Genomic DNA, 23,238 nt, shown 5'->3' with positions numbered 1-23,238 from the left:
TGTGTGTGTGTGTGTGTGTGTGTGTGTGTGTGTATGTGTGAAATCCAGAGGAAGGAAGACAGCATTGTGTAGCTATTTCCTCATAACTGAAGCATTCCCTATCAGAGAAAATCTCATTAGAATTCAGGAAGTAATCTGCTGTGGCGGTGTGAGCCTTTGATTCTAGTACTTGAGAGGCAGAGGCAGTCAGATCTCTGTGAGTTCCAAGTAAAGGTTGTCTACATAGTGAATTCCAGGACAGCAATGGCTATGTAGAGAGGCCTTTCCTCAAAAACAAATCACAGCAAAATATTCAGAAAGTAAACAAAAGCTTACTCAAGAAGTAAAGAAAACTTACAAGTCTCAGGAAGCTCCTGAAACTTACAAAACTCAGAGTCTGTCCCAATACTAGCTAAACAGTAGCAATTACTTTCAGGAGAGTTAGAGAAAGCTCCAAGGATGGCTCTTTTGTGAGTGATTATTCATTCATGAGTAGGTTGGCTTTTATGTAATACACCTGCATTTGCATCACCCATATTTTCTGCAAGTAACACTTCACCTATACTCTTAAAGTAATCTACTGATTCAGATGTTAGACTTGTATGGAATATCTTGCTTGTTGTCAGTATCCTATCTAGATATGTATCCCTAGGAAAAGTGAAGTGCTCACACAGTCTTGCTGCTGTGAGAATAAGTGTTACCACAAAGATGGTAGAAAAGGGAATAAAAAATGGGTCATCATTGGGGTTGAGAATTGGCTCAGAAGTTAAGAGAGCTTGATGGTCTTGCAAAGGACTTGAGTTCATTTCCCAGCACCCATATGGAGGCTCCCCACTTCCTCAAGCACACATATGTGGTGCACAGACATATGTGCAGGCAAAGCACTCATATGAATAAAAGAAATCGTATCATTCCAAACAGACCTATCTGACAGTCACTCACCAGTCACGCCCACAGTGGACACGGGGCCCACGCGACGCCCCTCATGGAGCCCATACAGGTTCATCTTGTACTTGCGCCCAGGATCCAGGTCTCTCACGGTGACCTCCCTCTCCTGGCCCCCGACACGCATCACCTGGGGCCGCCCATCACTGCCCTTGTACTGGACAGTGAANGAGTCAAAGTCTCCCTGGGGGACGGTCCANGAGAGGCTCAGGGAGTCTGGGGACGATCCTGTCACTGTCAGCTCTCCCAGGAGTGGCTCCTCGGTGGGTTCTGGGGCCTCTGTGGGCTCTGGGGCCTCTGTGCTGGGCTCTGGGCTCGGGGGCTCTTCCTCTGCAGCTGAGAAGGAGACAGAGGGGTTGAGGCAGGATCCCTAGCATTCCTGAGCTCCTATGTCCCTGCTGTGGGGACCTGGACAGCCATCAGCATGGCAAAGGACTGTATGGCCCTGCTGTCCAGGGAGACCAGCCAGTACCAGGTGAGCCACCACAGCCTTAGTCACAGCAGGCTTGTGGTATTGAACAGTTCTTGGTCACTGATTCCTTACCAACTAGTCACCGTCCACTCACCTGTCACTCCAACAGTAGACACAGGGCCCACACGCTGGCCACTGTAGATGCCATACAGGTTCATCTTGTACTTGTGGTCTGGCTCCAGGCCAGAGATGGTGACCTGGTCCTCATGCCCTGGCACCCGTACCACCTTGGGCTGCCCATCCCCGTTCTTGTACTGGATCACGAACTGGTCAAACTGTCCCTCGGGGACTGTCCAGGAGAGGCTCAGGGAGTCAGGGGTGGCATCTGTCACAGTCAGCTCTCCCAGGTGCGGCTTCTTCGGAGGGGGCTCAGGAGTTGTGGTGGGCACCACCTGTGTGGTCAGAGCTTCCTCCTCTGGAGCTGGACACATACAAGAAAAAGTTAGGCCTTTCTTGTCCTCAGTCTCCACTTAAAGGACATTTATAAAAAACAGAGCCTTGTGTGTGTGGCACCACAGGCTTTTAACCCCAGCACTAGACAGAAGCAGGCTGATATTTGTGAGTTCAAAGCCAACCTGATCTGTGTAATGAGTTTCAGGCCAGGCAGGGCTACAAAATGTAGCTGTCCTGAGATGGCTCTCCCTGCCATCTCCCTCCTCACTAGGCTCTGGTCTTTGTTCTCATTCTGAAAGTGGACCTGCCCCAACTTAGCTGCCACTAGACTTGGAATATTCCAGACTTTTGCTAAACCCCTCTTGGCTGCCTCATTCACCAGCCCGGGACTCACTGGTGTATGGGAGCACTCAGGCTGTATGGGAGCACTGAAGCTGGATGGGATTACTGAAGCCGGATGGGAGCACAGCATATCTCCCACACTTAGCCCTCCTGCCTTTAGACTACCTTCCTTCCTTGCCCCTTCTTGTCTTGCTCCACCTTGCAGCCCAAGCTTTGCATACACCCGTCTTTGATGCCAGATGCCAGCATTCAGCACAGAACCCAGGGCTTCCCCAGATATCCCGACTGTGTCTTAAGACTCAGAGGCTGTCATACAAAGTCTGGTTCCTTCTGGACCATGCTTTTCTAGCCTGCTGCTCTCTGCACGAGTTTGGACCCACTTTTTCTAAAGCTGGCCCTGACCTCATGCCTACCAGACTTCAGTCTCAGTGGTTCTCTGTGAGCAGGCTGGTTTTGGGTGACCCTTCCAGGTCCTTTCTTGTCCCCAGGCTTCCCTATCACACACTCAGGTTTGGTGTGACTATAATAAACCCATTGCTCAGGAACCTGGCAGTCTCCCAGGCTCAAGGATCCTCACTAGATGCAGTCTGCACCTGGATCCATCACCTGTAACTTTGCTGATACACTGGAGGGGTGTACAGTTAAGTAAGACTGTATCCCCAGCTCCTCCTTCACTGTTTCCATGGAGACAGAGCCTCTGTGAGGACTCCTGGGTCACATATTCCCAGGGAGTGCCAACATCTCTGTTGTCTGGAGCCGGGCTATTCAAGGCTCAGCTGTGCACTGGCCTCACAGTCAGGATCATGTCCCTCAGATGCTACTCGTTAAATGACTGCTCTCTAGGGTGACGGGGCCGAAGCAGGGCCCCTTAAGAGGTGTGGCCTGGTAGACATTCCCCAGGTTGCTTAAGATGTGCCACTGAAAAGGACAGGAAGAATGAGCCTCCTCCTTTTCTCTGGTCTGCTTTGAGGTGCTTGCTAATCTATGACAGGTTCTGAAGAACAAGGCCAGCCCATCAGAACCCGGGTCAAAGCAAAACTTCCTCAGCTGATTATGTCCAGTACCTTATCACTAGAATGAGGCTGACAGAGCAGCTTGATAGGAATGCAGATAGACTCTAGGTGGACCGGTTACATCCTGACCTGCTCTGTGGTGTGACCCAGGCACAAGGAAGTGCTTGCTGGCTAAGAACAAATGCTTCCAGGGAGCTGGTGACAAGGGGACAGCTTCTGAGTCCAGGCTGGATGTACCCATGATGGACACAGCAGGGTTCAAGGCCCCAAGTGGACCCATACAGGTACATTCTGAACTTGTGACTGAAGCTCCATTTTCCCCCACAGTCCTCCTGGCCTCCAGGTTGTGCCTCTGAGGCTGCCCATCCCTAGCCTTGTAGAGTCAAAGTGGCCGTCCGGGGAATCTGGGGGGGGGGGTAGTGATCCTGTCGTTACTGGATCCTCCGGGAGTGGCTTCTCTGGGGGTTCTGTGCAGGGATCGCCTCCTCAGGGTCCTATGACTCAAGAGAATTGGGACCCCAAAGGACGCCCAGTAGCTAAAGCAGAAGGCTTAGGGACTCGGGTGGCCTCAAAGCGGCCATCTGGTCACTGGAGGCTGGAGGGGACCGAGCTACCCTCGCCGCCCTGTCTGATAGTCAGCCGGCGTGTTTCCAGATCCTTAGGAGGCAACTGGAGCATGTGTGTCAGGAGCCAAAGCGCTGCTCATTTCCTATGACCCAATAGTCTCAGTTCTGGGCATTTATCCTAAGAAAATTATTAAAAGCTGGGGAAAGTTACAGCATGGAAGAATTCATAACAAGATTCTTCATGACAGCAAAATGTGTCAGGACCCAAATGACCCACAATGGATGACTGGTTTTCCTACAGGCCTTTCACCAGAAAGCATCAAATGACCACTAAAATGGTGATTAGTGCGGACTGTGTGGTCACAAGGTAAATGACTAGCATCCAACTGGCACCCAGAAAGTAAGAGACAGCTGCCTGGGAGCACAGCCAGATGCTGGGGAGCACAGCCAGATGCATGGGAGCACTCAGACTGTATGGGAGCACTGAGGCTGTGTGGGAGCACTCAGGCTGTATGGGAGCACTGAGGCTATATGAGAGCACTGATACTGTGTGGGAGCACTCAGGCTGAATGGGAGTACTCAGGTTGTATGGGATCACTCAGGCTGCATGGGAGCATTCAGGCTTGTGGGAGCACTGAGGCTGCATGGGAGCACTGAGTCTGTATGGGAGAACAGCCAGCTGCATGGGAGCACTCAGACTATATGGGAGCACTGAGGCCGTATGGGAGCATTCAGGCTGTGTGGGAGCACTGAGGCTGTATGGGAGCACAACCAGCTGCATAGGAACACTCAGGTTGTATGGGAGCACTGAGTCTGTATGGGAGCACAGCCAGCCTCGTGGGAGCACTCAGGCTGTATGGGATCACTTAGTCTGCATGGGAGCATTCAGGCTGCAGACTTAGTGTGCAGCCTGAGAGTGCAGAGCAGGAAGCTCGCTTACAGCTTACACCTCAGCTTCTGTGGGTTTGGTGGTGGTAGTGTGGGTGCCAGGAACGGAGCCCAGGGCCTCATGGGATATTCAAGCACTCACAGTTGCTAATGATGGTTACTGCTCAAACGCTAGACCGAGCTCCTCACTTGCTGGTTTTCAAGCTTTGCAGATCCTGTCATGTCCCTCACACTATGAAAATACAGGCTTAAAAAGAGACTATTGAATCGTATCAGTAAGTGGGAGGGGGGGTGGGAACGGACAGTGAGGGAGGTGGGAAACTGGGTGAAGGACATGGGGGAGGGGATATGGGAAAGCAGGGACATGTGTCCCTTATGGGTGACTCCTCTTGCTGTGAGTTGAGAATGGCCTTATGAGGAATGACAAGAGTTAAAGAGACAGGACACTGAGCCGAGGGTGAGAACTAACAGTTTACCCCCAGTTGCAAACTCTATCATGCTCACAAGCCTGCAGCCTGCTGAGAGCAAGGGCAGAAACAAGACCTGTCAAGCCAGGGACTGCGAGATATGACCCCTCTACCTAGACGGTCAGCAGGCACAGAGAGCCACAGGCTGCCCGCTCCGTGGCTGAGCGGCCCGACCTGCCCCACACAGTGATCCTGAGGACAGGCCTGTCCACCTCGGATCTGCTCTTGACATCTCCGGGAAAGCAGGCCGTGTGACAATGACCCAGGGACACAAGTGTGCATGTGATTTGTTCCCTCGCTGCTTAGGGACTGGCAAATTTAATTTTCTCATAATTAGAAATGAACTGCGTTGCCAGGGTGACGGGAAGACAGATGGGGCGCTAAGGAAGAGACACCGCGTTTTTCTGTTTTTCTGTGATTATAAAAGGAATGCGTGGAGGGGAAGCAGAAATGCTTGCCATGTTGGAACATTTGCACAGTGCAGAACAGACAAAACCAGAAAAAGGCAGACCAGCAGTGCCCAGAACAAACACCGCATTCTGTCTCACAAAGCACTGCCGTGGGCGCTGTGGGCCCCGCTCACTTCCTCCGGCTCCCACCATGAGGTGTTTGCCGGCTGGTTGTGATTAGCACCCTTACAGGAGGCCTGAGGTCCCTTTTCTCTCCCTCTTCTCTTGCTTTTTACTTTTGGACTTACACTTTTAGAAGTGCAGGCCCACTGTGGTGGGGAGGAGGGTAAGGAGGAGGGTAGGGAGGAGGGTGCGTGGAACAGAGCGGCTCACATCACAGTGGCGGCCAGGAAGGAGAGAAAAGAAATCCGGGAGCGCCCAGGCCAAGAGACACGTCCAAGAAAATGTCCCCAGCGAGTACTTTCCCCACCAAGTGCCCACCCTACTTCCCATTAGCACCTGATAATGCCACCAAGCACAGGTCCATCAAGGTACTGAAGTGGTGTGTGTGAGTGTGTGTGAGACTGTGTGTGTGTGTGCATGTGTGAGTTTGTGTGCAGGTGTGTGAGTGTGCATATGTGTGTACACATGTGTGAGTGTGGGCATGGGTGTGCATGTGTGTACATGTGTGTGTGTGTGTGTGATTGTGTGTGCATGTGAGGCAGAGGCAGCTGGTGAACAAAGGCCAAGGCTGTGAAGGGAAATTCAATGTTAGCCATGTGGGATAGGGAAACCAACTGAGAAGGTGACCCTGAGAAAGGAGATACGCTAAAGCCCCACTTCACACTCACCGGTCACGCCCACAGTGGACACGGGGCCCACGCGACGCCCCTCATGGAGCCCATACAGGTTCATCTTGTACTTGCGCCCAGGATCCAGGTCTCTCACGGTGACCTCCCTCTCCTGGCCCCCGACACGCATCACCTGGGGCCGCCCATCNCTGCCCTTGTACTGGACAGTGAAGGAGTCAAAGTCTCCCTGGGGGACGGTCCANGAGAGGCTCAGGGAGTCTGGGGACGATCCTGTCACTGTCAGCTCTCCCAGGAGTGGCTCCTCAGTGGGCTCTGTGGCCTCTGTGGGTTCTGGGGCCTCTGTGCTGGGCTCTGTGGGGCTGGGGGGCTCTTCCTCTGCAGCTGAGAAGGAGACAGAGAAGTGAGCAGGGTTCTGTGTCCTCAGGTCTTGGGAAGGAGGAAGAAACCATAGCTACCAGGGGACTTGGATGGCTACCAGCACAATAAAACCCTCCATGGTCCTATTGCCTAGAAGGGGCCAGCTCTAGGGGAAAGGAAGTGGGCCACAGCCTTGACCATGGCTCTCATCCAAGGCCCTCATCCCCACTCATGTCACCAAGGAGCTACAGTCACCTCCTCTTGAGTTTTACCTGAGTTTTCCACAGTCCACTCACCTGTCACCCCAACAACAGACATGGGGCCCACACGCTGGCCACTGTAGATGCCGTACAGGTTCATCTTGTACTTGTGGCCTGGCTCCAGGCCAGAGATGGTGACCTGGTCCTCGTGCCCTGGCACCCGCACCACCTTGGGCTGCCCATCCCCGTTCTTGTACTGGATCACGAACTGGTCAAACTGTCCCTCGGGGACCGTCCAGGAGAGGCTCAGGGAGTCGGGGGTGGCATCTGTCACAGTCAGCTCCTCCAGGCGAGGGTTCAGGAAAGGGGCATCCGTAGGCTCCTCTTTGGGGTCTGAGGAAGACATAAAGCAGAATCTTTGCTGTTTGTGGAAGAAATTCCTAAGTCCCAAGTCTCTTAAATAGGGGTCAGAAGGAGGCTGTATCTAGGCCTGGTCAAGTTCTCTTCCTGTTTATAATCACCAGAGCTTCTCCACGGTCTTCTTGGGAAATCAGACAGGTCAGGTCACCTTGGGTCTCAAGGCCTTGGCATATCGTAGCTCACCCTTCCTTTACGCCATTTATTTTATTTTATTTTGCTTTTTAAGGCTGGGCTGCATGTACGCCGAGGGCTTAACTCCTGATCCTCCTGCCTCTCTCCCGTGCAAGGGCAAGGCTTACGGGTTTGTGTCACTACGCCTAGCCAGATCCAAAGCTTCTTTTGGGGGTGTCAGAACAAAAGTCCCGAAATTAGACTGTGGGGGTCCGTGCTAGGTACGTGTGCAAGTGTGTTACTGGTGCACCTCACACCGGTTACCTTTATGGCAACTAAGATGGGTCAAAATGCAGCTGTTAATGAAGAACTTTCCTTTAGGGGAGGAGAGGGCAGGACACAGGCCGGTGAGTCCCTGACTGAAGTAGTCACGGACACACTGGTCTCATTACGTCCTCTCCCTGGTATACACCTCTGAACTTAAAAAAATAAAAATAAAAATAATTTAAAAATTAAAAAAACCTTTTTATTAGATTTACTCTTTTTATTTATGTGAATGTGTCTCCTGCCTGTCTGTCCATGCACCATGTGTGTGCTTGACACCCTTGGAGGACAGAAGAGGGCGTCAGATCCCCTGGCACTGGAGTTGTAGCTGGTTATGAGCCACTGTGTGATGCTAAGAACTGATCCTGAATCCTCTGCAAGATCAAGGAGTACTCCACATCACTGAGGCCTCGCTTTAGCCAAAACCTTTGGCATCTTAAATAACTATTTGAGGGTGGGATTTGCTGATGTTTCGTGGAATTTGCTCTCTCTGGAGTTCCTGTGGGAGAGCACAGTCTAAAACGTGCCTCAGAGGTGTCAATACCCAGCAGACTCCTCCAGGCCTGACCTTTTCCTAAAAGGCAGTCCCGGACCCAGCTTCCACTTGACCGTGGGCACTGGAGGTCAGGGATGAGTTAGAGTCTGAGGAGTTTTGAAGTCCTCAGTCTCTGCTGTAGAAAATATGGAGGGTTCTACTTGCCTGAGAAGTAGAACACTCACCGGTCACCACGGTGGACGCGGGGAACACACACTCACCGGTCACGCCCACGGTGGACACGGGGCCCACGCGACGCCCCTCATGGAGCCCATACAGGTTCATCTTGTACTTGCGCCCAGGATCCAGGTCTCTCACGATGACCTCCCTCTCCTGGCCCCCGACACGCATCACCTGGGGCCGCCCATCACTGCCCTTGTACTGGACAGTGAAGGAGTCAAAGTCTCCCTGGGGGACGGTCCANGAGAGGCTCAGGGAGTCTGGGGACGATCCTGTCACTGTCAGCTCTCCCAGGAGTGGCTCCTCGGTGGGCTTTGGGGCCTCTGTGCTGGGCTCTGTGGGGCTGGGGGGCTCTTCCTCTGCAGCTGAGAAGGAGACAGAGAGGTAAGCAGGGTCGCCAGTGTCCTTGGCTTTTGAGGTGAAAGAAGGAAAAGCTATGACTACCAGGGAGGTCCCCCTCTTGGGTTCTGATGTCCCTGATCATCTGATAGCTGGCCAACATGCCCAAGTTCCTAGGTTAGCCAAGATAACCTGGATGGTGCTGGCACAGCAAAGGTCTTGATGTCCCCACCCCCTGCACAGAAAAGATAGGAAGCTCCTGGAAAAGGCACATAGACCGTACCCTCCGCCACAGCAGGTCTGGGGGATTAGCCAGTCCTAGGTCACTGATCCCCACTCAGAGCTGATGGTCCCTTCGAGTGGACCCCACCCTGGACTCCCAGAGTCCACTCACTTGTCACCCCAACAGTAGACACGGGGCCCACACGCTGACCACTGTGGATGCCATACAGGTTCATCTTGTACTTGTGGTCTGGCTCCAGGCCAGAGATGGTGACCTGGTCCTCGTGCCCTGGCACCCGTACCACCTTGGTCTGCCCATCCCCGTTCTTGTACTGGATCACAAACTGGTCAAACTGTCCCTCGGGGACCGTCCAGGAGAGGCTCAGGGAGTCAGGGGTGGCATCTGTCACAGTCAGCTCTCCCAGGTGTGGCTTGGGCTCAGGAGTCATAGTGGGTGGCTCTGTGGACTCCTCTTCCTCCTCCTCTTCCTCCCATGGCACTGAACATGGAACGAGGAACATGGCCATGGGGACATTGCTACCCTCTGGACCTCTGCTGCTGTTTAGAAGGTCAGAGTTAAAGAGTTTCTCTCACTTACCTGTCAGGGCCTCAATTTGAGCAGGGCCTACAGGCTGCCCGTCATGGAAGCCATACAGGGTTACCAGGTATCTGTGGTTAGATTCCAGGCCAGTAAGTGTGATGTCAGTCTGGTCACCCTCTGTACTGACCACTCTGAGACGCCCATCTCTGTCAGTGTACTGGACCTCGAAGGAGTTAAATTCTCCCTCAGTCACCACCCAGGAAAGATGCAGGCTGTGAGGCGTGGCTTCCTCCACTCTCAGCTCCCCGAGGCGGGGCACAGCTGCAGGAATTGAAGTTGTGGGGACCTCTGTCCATGCTTCTGTTGTTTCTCTGGGGTCTGGTTCAGAGAGACAAGGAGAGAAAGTGGCTGCTTTGTTGCAGAATTGAAATGTTGAAGAGTAGTGGGGGAGAGGAGGGAGAAAGGGTGTGGGGAAGGAGGGAGGGAGGCAGAGGCCAGAGGGTTGGCCAAAGTGTTTGAAGTAGAAGATTCTCCAAAATGAGATGCAGAGGCAGGCAAACCCTGGAGGACAGAAAGCACCTCGGTGTCTGCCAGGGCCTGGGGAGGTGAGGGCAAAGATGACCTTGTAAGCTCCCAGCAGGAATGAAGCCATCCCAGAGGGACCTTGTGCCCATTCAATAGGCTGTCAGACCATTGAAACAAACTCCACCCAGTCCATGCCAAGTTACACAGGAATGACATGGGGGGAGGGATAAAGCTTGGTACAGTCAGGGGAAACATGTCTTCGGGAAAGAGATTTCACATGACTATGAGACTATGACAGTTCATCAGCCCACCATGCAGGAAAGCGGAGCTGATGGGTGGGACTGCCTCTTACCTGGGGCTGCTTACATATATATGTATATGTACGCATATACACATATGTGTATATATATAATATGTGTGTGTATTGTGTGTGTGCATATATATATATGTGTGTGTGTGTATATATATATATATATATATGTATACATATATACCTATATGTCCAGTTAAACCTAAACCTCATGCCTTCTAAGACTTCAAAGACGGACTTGAGGGGTTCACCCTTTGCTCCTCTTCCCAACATAGCCACAGTGAATAAATCTCTCTTTTCTGGCTTGTCTGTTTCTTTGGCCTACTGAAGTAGCCAGGCCCCTAACAGAGCCTGGATACAGGGGTGAAGGAACTTTCTTGTGCCTCCCTGAGCCATCATTCTGTGACTTATACATTTGCCAAAGCCCATTTGGTACTAGATGTAAATGTTGCCTCGATAAAGCCTCCCTCCAAAAGAAGTGGTCCTGTTAGGTGGCCTGTCACACTCACCGGTCACAGCAATGACTGAAAGGGGACCCACGCGCTTGCTGTCTCGGAGGCCGTAGAGTAGCAGCTTATACCTGCGACCTGGGTCTAGACCAGAGACCCTGACCTCTCTATGGCTTCCGTCCACGGGCACCACCTGGGACTGCCCATCCCTGTCCTTGTACTGGACCACAAAGGAGTCAAACTGGCCCTCGGAGACTGTCCAGGAGAGGTCCACGGAGTTTGGGGTCACACTAGTCACACGCAGTTCCTCTCCCAGTCGAGGTTTTGTGGGGTGCTTTTCGCCAGTGTGGTCCACGGCATTTGTGGGCTCTGAGATGGAGACAGACACAAGACATAGCACAGCTGGCCGTGGCTGTGACCTTCAAGGGCAGAGGTTGTAGCCTCAGCAACGGCCTTCCGCCCTTTGACCTGCCAGGAAGCCCTCACCTGTGTTGCCCTCTGCGGTGAGGGGGCCAAAGCGCTTCCTTCCCAGAAGCCCATAGAGGAGGAATCTGTACTTGCGGCCAGCGTCCAGGGCCGTGATGGTGGCTGTCCGCTCTTGACCCTTTACTGGCACCACCCGGGGCCCACTTTTGTCCTTGAACTGGACCACAAAAGAGTCAAAGTGGCCCTCGGGGACTGTCCAGGACAGGCGCAGAGAGTCCGTGCTAGGATCCGTCACCCACAGCTCCCCAAGGTGGGGAGGGGCCCCTGGGCTGGCATCATTGCGGGTAGCTGACACAGAGAAACGCTCTTGTGTTTATTTTTTCCCCAAAAAACGATTCTTTGACCACCTCCCAGTGCTGGAAAAATCCAGAGTGACCCGAGTGGTCAGTGCCCCCCACCCCCAGATATTTCCATCCATCAGCCTCCGGTCTGCTCCCTCATCTAGCCAGAGCCTCCTTCACTTGACCTCTGTGGGAATGGGTCTTCTGTCCTGACTCAACCCTGTCAACGCTCACCCCAACTTCCCTCATCTTATCCTCACTGACAAGAGGCTCTCTCTATCCCTTAGTGACTTCTCTTTCCACAGGGGACAGCTCATTGTGATGATTGTCTCTATTTTTCTTCTCAGAATTCCCAACAGAGTGGCCTGACTGGTCCCTGGCAAATTCCTAAAGGGTAGAGGCTCATGGTGGGAGACAAGCAAGTGGGGGAGGCGGGATGCTGGGTGGGGGGTGGTTAAGTATGGCCCAACTTCCTGTTTTCTTTCTCATCTGACTCAAAACATTGGCTCCTCAGGGCTTAGAGGAGGCATGGGGGGGCGGGGGACTGCGCTAGACATGCTGTGCGGACTAGTGTTGGGGGTAACACATAAGAAAACTCAGAGATGGAATCCCATGACTGCCAAGGGAGCCAACTTGGGAAGGCGCTGGCCCGCTGCCCTCCTGGACAGCAAAGCCACTGACGGAATTGTTATTGCGAGAGACTTCTGGCAATGGGGAGCCCCAGGGGATAGAGGAGGGCCTGGACCCAACCCTAAGAAAGGGCTCACTGGGTAAGCTTTCTCTGGTTTCCATTTTCCCAGGCTCCAAGAACTCAAGAGAGGAAGGTGAGCCTCTCCTGGATGTGGATGTGGGGGCAGGGGGATGAGAGGGATGGGAGTCAGGGTGTGAACTAGAAAGACAAGCAAGGTCTCAGGCTGGGACAGTCTCATCTGGGGTGATAGGAGGGGCTCCTGGTTAGTTTCATTCCCCACCAAGAGGCCTCAGATCCCCACAGCCCATCACCCAGTGAAGGCCCAGCATGGAGAACAAACGGAGGGAAGAGAGAAGGTTTGAGAATCCGTCCCTGCTGGGTCTCTAACTGCTTTGGACTGGAATGGGTAAACAGAGAAGATGGCTGGCAAGAAGTTCAAACACTTCAGGGAAGGCGGCCGGGGCCTCAGGTGGGGCTCAAGCCAGATCTCATGCGGTCCTCACCTGTCTTCGCCTCTACAGAGACCTGGCTGTGTCTTTTCCCATCTTGGACCCCAAAGAGCAGGAACTTGTACTTGCGGGAGGGCTCCAGGCCTGGGATGGTGACCTCCCGTAGGTCCGCTGCCACAGGTACCACCTGGGGCTGGCCGTCCCTGTCCTTGTACTGGACCGCGAAGGAGTCGAATTCACCCTCAGGGACAGTCCACAAGAGGCCCACGGAGTCCGGGGTCACATCTGTCACTGTTAGTTCCCCCAGTCGTGGCTCTGGGAGCAGCTTGGAGGCCTCGGTGGCTGGAGCTGGTGCTGGTGCGAGAGAGTCTAGGATGAGAAGAGAGATGATGTCTAAGCTTGTGGAGAGAGACCTGGCTTTGCCTGGCTTGGGGGCTACCACTGAAGCAGGGGACTTTGCTCGTAATCTTCAGTAGCCGTAACAGCCTGGTGTTCCATGATCAGCACGGTATCAGCAGCGCTTAGAAATGTCACTAACAGAAAGGCATGCTTTCCCATGGCCTTAGAGTGAGTCAGAAACATCAAGGTGTTGTTTGCACTTGTCGGCTTTTTGTGAGCTGACAAGGAGCTGACAAGGAAGTCCAGGTATGGCCAAGTCATAAATCAGACAGTAAATGTTTTGATAATGGCACACTGGTCTCTGGTATTCATAACCTGCCTCCAAGGATCTCAAGCCCAAAGATGCTCAATCCCATCATATGGGATAACAGTCTCTGCATGTCCTGAAAACTTTAAATCCTCTCCAAGTAACTTACCATGCCCAGTGCACGGCAAAAACTATGAAACTGGTTGGTAACTACAGATGAACGTGTGTGTACATGTTCATGTGTGTGCACATAAGCATGCAAGTGTGTGTGCATGTGGTCATGTGTGGGCAAGTAAGCCTGCACATATGTATCCATGTTCATGTGTGTGCAGGTGAGCATGTACACATGTGTGTGTTCAAGTGTTTGCAGATAAACCTGCATGCATGTGTGTGTTCACGTGTGTGCAGGTAAACCTGCATGCATGTGTGTATTCATGTGTTTGCAGGTAAGCCTGCATGCATGTGTGTGTTCACATGTGTGCAGGTGAGCCTGCATGTGTGTGTGTATGTGTGTGTATGTGTGTGTATGTGTGTGTATGTGTGTGTTTACACAGAGAGGCTTTTGGTGCTGTTCCTGAGCAGTTATTCACCTCATTTTCTTCTGAGACACAGTTCCTCACTGTGTTCTGCAGCTTGCTGTTTAGGCAAGGCCGGATCACCAGTGAGTCCCGAGGATTCTCCTATTTCTGCCCTGATCCCACCCCTGCCCAGTGCTGGGATTACACCATGCCCAGCACCTTCCATGGGTTCTGAGGGTCTGACCTCAGGCCCTCATGTACTAATACCAACCGAGCTATCTCCCTGGTCTTGAGAAAGGATACTTTTTTCTTGGTTTGGGTGAAGGCACAAGTCAGTGAACATGACAATCTGACCGCAATCCCTGAGACTCACATGGCAGGTGGGAACTGTGTCCCATCAAGTTGTCCTCTGACTTCCTGTCATGCCGTGACCTGGGCACATCTACACGTATGACCATGCGTGCTCACACACATGTAAAAGGTTATGTTTTTTTGTCTATCTTCTGCCTACAGCTGCATGTGTACCCTGAAGGTGTAGAATGCTGGCTATAGCAGTCTGAGCAGGGCCCTTCACCATCATAGAAATTCTGTTTTCTAGGTGTTAATGCAGCAGTGTTCTGAGCGTGGTTAGGGATTCGAGATGAGAGGAAGAGGGAGATGAAGGCAGGAGCCTGGGAGGGGTGGCTTCCCCACGGGGAACAGTGGGATTGGACCGGAAGGGGCTGTGACTGGGACAGGAGGACCTCAGAGGGGTTTTGATGCTTGACCCCCGTGAAGGACAGGGACGGGTGGTGACTGTGCTCAGTCACAGTTGAGTTATCAAGAGAAGGGGAGGGAAAACGGAACAGCTGTGCCGAGTCAAAGAAAGGAGGGAGAGGGGAGGGGTAGAGGGACGGAGGCCAAATGGGAGGCAGGGTCAGGACTGGAGTGCAGATAGGGAAGCCACCGAGGGTGGGAAGGTTCCAGCCTTGGGGAAAAGCCAAAGGTTTGGAGACTTGGATGTCTGTGAGTCTGGAGGGAGGCCTGCAGGGTCACTGACACAGAGACTGAGGGGTGATGGATAAGAGTCCCAGGCAAGGCTGGGACAAGGGTTTTAAGGAAGGGCTATGGATACCCAGTGATGGGGACTACCTGGCTCTGTCACTCACCTGTCATTGCTGACACGGAGAGGGGGCCCACACGTTGTCTGCCGTGTAGCCCGTAGAAGTTCATCTTGTATATTCTCCCAGGGTCCAAGTCAAGGACGGTGACCTCACGCTGTTCTGTTGTCACGGGCACCTCCCGGGGCTGCCCATCCCTGTCCTGGTACTGGACCAAGAAGGAGTCAAACTGTCCCTCAGGAACTATCCATGAGAGGCTCACGGAATTGGGGGTTACACCAGTCACTGTCAACTCCTCCAGGCGTGGCTCAAGGGAGGTCTTTTCTTCTGGTTGTGGGTCTGAGACAGAAATGGTCTGCTAGAAGAGGGTCCTAGGAGTGTTGTGCACAAAACTGCATCAAAGCAACACCCGTCTGCCAAGAAGATTCACCAGCAACCTGGTGAATGTGGCGCCAGCAAGATGGCTCAGCTGGTGTAAAGGCTTTCAAGCAAGACTGAGAACCCAAGTTCCATCCCAGAACCCATGGAAAGAGAGGACCAGACCCACAGCGCTGTCCTGTGTACATGTGCCAAGACACACACACATCAAATACAAGAGCCATAACACATAGGCATATCTGGGTTCACCAAGTCCTTGTTAGCTGTCAGCCTGGGCTTTCTGGGAAGCGATTTACAACAAAGCCCTAGTCTGTGGTGACACGCCCTGTCTAGGTCTCCCAAGGAAGCAAGGTACCAATGGTCCACAGCTCAATAGCCCCTGGCCATGGGCCACGGGACTCAGCAGGAAGGTGGAACAGAAGCAGATCCCAGTTCTCACTCACCGGTCACGCCCACGGTGGACACGGGACCCACACGACGCCCCTCACGGAGCCCATACAGGTTCATCTTGTACTTGCGCCCAGGATCCAGGTCTCTCACGGTGACCTCCCTCTCCTGGCCCCCGACACGCATCACCTGGGGCCGCCCATCACTGCCCTTGTACTGGACAGTGAAGGAGTCAAAGTCTCCCTGGGGGACGGTCCAGGAGAGGCTCAGGGAGTCTGGGGACGATCCTGTCACTGTCAGCTCTCCCAGGAGTGGCTCCTCGGTGGGTTCTGGGGCCTCTGTGGGCTCTGGGGCCTCTGTGCTGGGCTCTGTGGGGCTGGGGGGCTCTTCCTCTGCAGCTGAGAAGGAGACAGAGAGGTGAGCAGGGTTCTGTGTCCTCAGGCCTTGGGAAGGAGGCCGAAACAGTAGCCACCAGGGGCCCTAGGCTCAGTTTAGAGCTGCTTGCTCCATGAGGAACAGTGTCCCTGGTCATCTGACAGATGGCCAACATGCCCAAGCTCCTGGGTCAGCTGAGGTGACATAGATAGCCACCAACATAGCTACGGACTCTACAGCCCTCCTGCCCAGAGAGACAGGTCAGCTCAGGCAGTGGAGAACATAATAGTCGGCCACAGCTTCAGCCTAAATAGACCTGTGTGTCTAACCTATCCTTGGCCACTGTTTCCCGGTCACTAGTCACCAAAGAACAGCAGGTTCCACTTCCTGATGGGTCCCACAGTCCACTCACCCGTCACCCCAACAACAGACACGGGGCCCACACGCTGGCCACTATAGATGCCATACAAGTTCATCTTGTACTTGTGGTCTGGCTCCAGGCCGGAGATGGTGACCTGGTCCTCGAACCCTGGCACCCGCACCACCTTGGGTTGACCATCCCCGTTCTTGTACTGGATCACGAACTGGTCAAACTGTCCCTCAGGGACTGTCCAGGAGAGGCTCAGGGAGTTGGGTGTGGTGTCTGTCACGGTCAGTTCTCCCAGGTTTGGCTTCTCGGGGGCCTCTGGGGCCTCTGTGCTGGGTTCTGGGGGGCTGAGGGGCTGGTCCACAGCGTCTGGTGGGGCTGAGAGAAGAGATCTGAGTCTCAGGCATTACTGGTGACTGGTTCATCAATGGGGATGCCAAGGCATATCGTTATGCGTATTCCTCCATTGAGGGCTTAGAGCTCCTGTGGCCTTGGTATTCACCATCCATTCCCTGATACATCAAAAAACTGAGCTACTGATGGTGCTGGCACAACTGGCGGCTATCATGTAGAAGAATGAGAATCGATCCATTCTTATCTCCTTGTACAAAGCTCAAGTCTAAGTGGATCAAAGACCTCCACATAAAACCAGAGACACTGAAACTGATAGAGGAGAAAGTGGGGAAAAACCTCGAAGATATGGGCACAGGGAAAAAATTCCTCAACAGAACACCAATGGCTTGTGCTGTAAAATCAAGAATTGACAAATGGGACCTCATAAAATTGCAAAGCTTCTGCAAGGCAAAAGACACTGTCAACAAGACAAAAAGGCCACCAACAGATTGGGAAAGGATTTTTACCAATCCTAAATCTGATAGAGGACTAATATCCAATATATACAAAGAGCTCAAGAAACTGGACTCCAGAAATTCAAATAACCCCATTAAAAAATGGGGTACAGAGCTAAACAAAGAATTCTCAATGGAAGAATACCGAATGGCTGAGAAGCACCTGAAAAAATTTTCAACATCCTTAGTCATCAGGGAAATGCAAATCAAAACAACCTTGAAATTCCATCTCACACCATTCAGAATGGCTAAGATTAAAAATTCAGGTGACAGTAGATGCTGGCGAGGTTGTGGAGAAAGAGGAACACTCCTCCATTGCTGGTGGGATTGCAAGCTTGTACAACCACTCTGGAAATCAGTCTGGCAGTTCCTCAGAAAATTAGACATAGTACTACTGGAGGACCCAGCAATACCTCATCTGGGCATATACCCAGAGGATCTTCCAACTGGTAATAAGGACACATGCTCCACTATGTTCATAGCAGCCTTATTTATAATAGCCAGAAGCTGGAAATAACCCAGATATCCCTCAATAGAGGAATGGATACAGAAAATGTGGTACATTTACAAAATGGAGTACTACTCAGCTATTAAAAACAATGAATTTAGCTGGGCGTGGTGGCGCACGCCTTTAATCCCAGCTCTCGGGAGGCAGAGGCAGGCGGATTTCTGAGTTCAAGGCCAGCCTGGTCTACAGAGTGAGTTCCAGGACAGCCAGGGCTATACAGAGAAACCCTGTCTCAAAAAAACCAAAAAAAACCAAAAAAACAAAAAAACAAACAAAAAAAACAATGAATTTATGAANTTCTTGGGCAAATGGATGTATCTGGAGGATATCATCCTTAGTGAGGTAACCCAATCACAAAAGAAGTCACTAGATATGCACTCACTGATAAGTGGATATTAGCCCAGAAACTTAGAATACCCAAGATACATTTTGCAAAACACAAGAAAACCAAGAAGGATGACCATCGTGTGGATACTTCATTCCTCCTTAGAATAAGGAACAAAATACCCATGAAAGGATATAGGTACAGAGACAAAATTTAGAGTAAGATGAAAGGATGGACTATCCAGAGACTACCCCATCCGGGAATCCATCCCATCATCAGCTACCAAACCCAGATACTAATGCATACGCCAGCAAGATTCTGCTGAAGGGACCCTGATATAGCGGCCTCTTGTGAGGCTATGCCAGTGCCTGGCAAACACAGAAGTGGATGTTCACAGTCAGCTATTGGATGGAACACAGGGCCCCCAATGGAGGAGCTAGAGAAAGTACCCAAGGAGCTGAAGGGGGCTGCAACCCTTTAGGTGCAACAACAATATGAACTAACCAGTACCCACAGAGCTCACGTCTCTAGCTGCATTTGTAGCAGAAGATGGCCTAATCGGCCATCGTTGGGAAGAGAGGCCCCTTGGTCTTATAAACTTTATATGACCCAGCACAGGGGAAGGCCAGGGCCAAGTAGTGGGAGTGGGTGGGTAGGGGAGCATTGGCGGTGATGGGGAGGGGGAGTATAGGGAACTTTCAGGATAGCATTTGAAATGTAAATAAAGAAAATAATAGATAAATTAATTAATTAATTTAAAAAAACTGAGCTACTGCGGCCAGAGGGGTCACGGACACCAAGAGAACATGGTCCAGAGAACCCACAAAGCCAGGTCGAAGGGGCACAGAGACTGCAGCNGCAATCAGGGACCCTGCATGAATCGGTAGCTTCTCAGCATGTGTGNTNTGGTGGTTTAGCTTGGGATGTTTGTGGGAGAAGAGGTGTCTATGACTCTTCTGCCTGCTTTTGGGACCCTTTTCTTCCTATCGGGTTGCCTCNTCCAGCCTTGATGTGAGGGTTTGTGCCTGGCCTTATTGTAACTTGTTAAGCCNTGTCTGGTTGAGATCCTTGGAAAGCCTGCTGTTTGCTGGGGAGAAACAGGGGGAGGAGTGGATCTGGGGGAGAGGGGAAGCGGGGTCTGCTGGGAGACGTGGAGGGAGGGGAAACTGTGGTCAGGATGTAACTCATGAGAATAAAAAAATAAAAATAGCACAATGAGAAACATAAGCTCCTGGGGCCGTTCGGGTACCCTGCTCCCTCCGAGCACCAAACCCTTTCAGTCTCACTGAGGCAGCGCCCCTGGTTGCCTGCAGTGGGTCCAAAGAGGGACCGTGGTACAAGGGGCACGGGCCCTGGCACCCCAGGGAGCAGACAAGAAGCAACCTGTGACAATGGTGTGACAATGGTGGGGAGGTGAGGGACAAAGGGAGGGTCCCAGGGAGGCAGGGGCGCTGCACCCCAGCAGTTTGCATGCGGGTGCTCTGAGCAGGAGCCACCTCTAGTTATTGATTCCGTTGTAGGCAAGGTCTTACTGTGCAGTTCAGGCTGGCTTGGGACTCAACAATCCTCCTGCCTCAGCTGTGATTACCATGTCTTAGCTGTGTCTTAGCATGCCTGTCTTGAACTTGAGAAACAGCCCCATGGGGGTGTCTCTATCAGGACCCTCCCCCCACTTGGCAGAAGGGAAGGTGGGGACTGTAGGGTTAAGTGACTGGTCCAAGGTCTTGTGAGCAATGAGTTACAGAGTCAGCACTGAGAGCCAGCCAGTTGCCACCAAAGCACACGCTCTGCTCAGGAGCAGTACAGGACCCGCAGATGGTGAAGGGGGCTGGGCAAATGAGGAAACAGGATAAACTAGACATGGAACCAGCCTGACTGGAGGCTATGGGAGCGGGGGCTAAAAGGACCCTTTCCCCCTGTGAAGAGACTGGAGCAACATGGCTCCCTGGTCCCCTGAATCTGCTGCCCTTGCACAGAGCAGCCGCTTTGGTGGGGGTGCAGGGGTGGCTAGTAGAAACACCGAGAACTGAATCAGGTCCAGAGGGAGTTCAGTACAAGCCGCAGTAAACTGTGGCTGAAGGAGAGGGTCTCTGGGGAGGGTGTAGTGTAAAAGAGGGGGAAATGAACGTGGAAGCCTTCTGAGGATCTGGGGCCTGGGTGAGGCGTCCTGGGATGTGGGGACATAAGAACTGCCCAGGAGGAAGGAGGCAGAGGCCTCCACAGAAAGGGAAGGTGGGGCTGGGGCAGGCCCTGCCTGAGGCTTGGGGCCAGCAGTGAAGGGAGCCATGTGGGGTTCTGACTCACCCGTTTTGGCCACCACAGACACCGGCCCCACACGCTGCCTGCCACGAAGCCCGTAGAGGTTCATCTTATACTTCCTGTTGGACTCCAGGCCGGGGACAGTGACCTCATTCTCATCGCCTTCAATGGGTACGCTCTGGGGCTGGCCCTGCGCATCCTTGTAAAGGATGACAAAGGAGTCGAAGGGACCCCGAGCCACTGTCCAGGACAGTCGCAGGGAGTCTGGGGTCACACCAGTCACAGTCAGTTCGCCGAGGCGGGGTGGTTCTGAGGGCTCCTCTTTCGTCTCTGCGGCTGTAAGTAGTGGAGAAGCGTGAGCCAGGCGCAGAACCGGCAACCTGGTTCAGATTTGGACCTGGGGGTCAGCATTCTTAACTGTGAGAGACAGACTATGACACACCTCCTGGGCTTTGGAGAGCACGCAGAATGGGGTGGAAGGGGCCTAGCTGCGTAGGGAAAGCTGGCTGTCCCTCAGCCTGGGAACAGGGCCAGAGTGTTGGGATCAGCCATTTTGCTGGGAAGCTCAGCTGGCTCCTGGCTGAGGGTGTGTGTGTGTGTGTGTGTGTGTGTGTGTGTGTGTGTGTGTGTAGAGCAAGAAGAGGTCACATGAGAGAGAGCTTAGGTGGCAGTCACTCACCAGTAGTGCCATCAGCAGTAAGGGGCCCGGACCGCTTCTTATTGGCAATCCCAAACAGAGTGAACCTGTACTTGTGATTGGGGTCCAGTGGGGAGATCACCACCGAGCGATCAGGCCCCTCCACAGGTACCACACGGGGCTGGCCTTCCTTGTCTCTGTACTGGACCACGAAGGAGTCGAACTGGCCTCCGAGAACAGTCCAGGAGAGGTGCAGTGAGTGCGGGGTGGGGTCTGTCACCCATAGCTCTCCCAGGCGGGGTGGGGATCCTGGGTCGGGGTCACCCTGAAGCACTAGGAGGAAGGAGCAGAGAAAGGGGGGTCACGAGAGAAAGGACGTCCCATGCAGCGGGTATGCTCTGCCGAGCTGTGAGCTCTATCGGGGGCTGTGCCTGGTTACAGGAAGCAGCGGTGCCTTCTAAATGGCCCAGCACTGTAGTGTTGCAGTGGCTACTTCCAGCCAAGGGAAGCAGGCTCCAGGAGGGGAGGGTTATCCCTGACCCCCCCTTTCCCCTCCCCTGCACCTTTCCACATCTGCAGCCAGGGAAATCTCCCGGAGGCAGCCTCCTGCTTCCAACTTAACTTCTAGCCAGTTTCTCCCCCAAGACAAAACATCCTTGGGGTGTGTCCATGTGGGAAAGAGCCCCACACTGGGTCCTTCTCTTTGGGGTACCCACCCACCTGCTCTGCTCTGTCCCTGGCTCCACCCACCTCCCCAGTGTATCTGTCTCCGTCTCCCACACTCTTGGCACAGTTCCCAGAGGATTCCATACTTTTCTGTACCCTATAACCTCCACCAGGCGGCTCCGGGTAGCCTGCCATTACTAAGCCCTGTGAACACTTGAGAGTCCTAACTCACTCCCGAGGACTCTGACTCACCGCTGGCCACACCCTGTTTCCTAGCATCTGGGACACTGCCCTGCTGTCTCTCTGCCTCTGCTCCCCACAGCTACCGGGACTCAGTGTCACCCCGAGGTCTGCCAACCTCTGTTAGGCACCTTCTGTCTGTCCCTCAGCTCTTCTCACCGGTGACACAGTGGTGCCACTCACGGCTGCTGTAAGAACCCGTGTTAGTTCAAGAATGCTCTGAGCACAGCTCTGAGCTCACTGGCTCAGGAAATACACGGAAGATCCTTCCCCGAGTGTCTCAGCCTCCATTGTTCCCCACCTGCCGCTGCTTAGGGGACAGAAGTGGCTGGCCCAGGGAACGTTGGGCTAGCCTGGACCTCCAGGCTCTCCTCCCACTGCCACACTCCAGGCCAACATCAGCCACCAGTCTCACCAGCTGTTGACTCCCTTCCCTGGCATGCCCCTGCAGCAGACACTGTGCTATTTTCGAGGTCATCGTCTCACTATTGACCTTAAAGGCTCTCAGAGGTTCCTTAGGATGCCCAAATCAGCCCGAGGCCAGCTCGCACAGGACCCCAAGACCCTGGGGACCCTGCTTCAGCACTGTACAGAGTGCGGGACTGGGGTGCCTGCTGTCACTCACAGATCTTGGCTTCAGCCATCAAGGGGCCATGCCTCTTCTTGCCGACGAGTCCATACAGGATAAATTTGTACTTGCGTCCCGGTTCCAAGCCTGAGACGGGTGCAGAACGCTGGGGTCCCTCCACGGGTATCGCCTGGGGCCTGTCTTTGTCCTTGTACTGGATCAGGAAGGAGTCAAACTCCCCCTCTGGGACAGTCCAGTGCAGGAGCAAGGAGTCAGAGGTCAGGCCTGTCACTGTCAGTTCACCCAGGCGCGGCTGGACTGATGGCTTCCCAGGCTGTTCCTGAGCCCTGTCTGGGGTTTGGGGACAAAAGCAAAGCATGCTGGGTCAACCACTCCCCTTCACCCTGTCTCTACCCTCTGCACTGCCTTATCCATCCTATCTGTGCCCCTCCTGGGAAGGAGACATTTTCCCTAAGTCTCTGTCCCCTCTTCATGTCCCTCTCCCCCCCCCCCAACACTTTAAGGAGAGTTTTGAGTCCCTGCTTGAGAGTTTCCAGCCTCCCCACTGCTGCTACAGAGCGGTCTTCAGGCTCCCCAGCCCCCTGAGCTGCTCTCTCCTTGCTACCCTCTCCCAGTGGTCAGCTTGTTCTAGAGTTGGGCCAAGAGTCAACGATTCTAGTCAGAGAGAGAGAGAGAGAGAGAGAGAGAGAGAGAGAGAGAGAGAGAGAGA

At 53.3% G+C, this 23,238-nt stretch overlaps 1 protein-coding gene across 1 annotated transcript in view; it reads right to left on the bottom strand.

Annotated features, from left to right (window-relative positions):
* Tnxb (tenascin XB) overlaps positions 1 to 23,238 on the bottom strand; it is a 58,430-nt gene that overhangs the window by 14,202 nt on the left and 20,990 nt on the right. Inside the window, exons 9-24 of the mRNA XM_029531568.1 lie at positions 22,566 to 22,859; positions 21,077 to 21,367; positions 20,443 to 20,733; positions 16,503 to 16,835; positions 15,772 to 16,113; positions 14,999 to 15,289; positions 12,741 to 13,055; positions 11,266 to 11,553; positions 10,840 to 11,148; positions 9,553 to 9,873; positions 9,127 to 9,453; positions 8,435 to 8,758; positions 6,920 to 7,216; positions 6,306 to 6,647; positions 1,491 to 1,817; positions 922 to 1,260 (exon numbers count right to left, since the gene is read on the bottom strand). Of these exons, the coding sequence (XP_029387428.1) occupies positions 922 to 1,260; positions 1,491 to 1,817; positions 6,306 to 6,647; positions 6,920 to 7,216; positions 8,435 to 8,758; positions 9,127 to 9,453; positions 9,553 to 9,873; positions 10,840 to 11,148; positions 11,266 to 11,553; positions 12,741 to 13,055; positions 14,999 to 15,289; positions 15,772 to 16,113; positions 16,503 to 16,835; positions 20,443 to 20,733; positions 21,077 to 21,367; positions 22,566 to 22,859 (5,031 nt within the window). The remainder of the gene's footprint in view (positions 1 to 921; positions 1,261 to 1,490; positions 1,818 to 6,305; positions 6,648 to 6,919; positions 7,217 to 8,434; positions 8,759 to 9,126; positions 9,454 to 9,552; positions 9,874 to 10,839; positions 11,149 to 11,265; positions 11,554 to 12,740; positions 13,056 to 14,998; positions 15,290 to 15,771; positions 16,114 to 16,502; positions 16,836 to 20,442; positions 20,734 to 21,076; positions 21,368 to 22,565; positions 22,860 to 23,238) is intronic.

The sequence above is a fragment of the Mus pahari genome, chromosome 18 (genome assembly GCF_900095145.1).
Source record: "Mus pahari chromosome 18, PAHARI_EIJ_v1.1, whole genome shotgun sequence".
Classification (NCBI taxonomy): Eukaryota; Metazoa; Chordata; class Mammalia; order Rodentia; family Muridae; genus Mus; species Mus pahari.
Note: the sequence above shows the minus strand (reverse complement) of the source record. Positions and strands in the feature narration are given on the sequence as shown.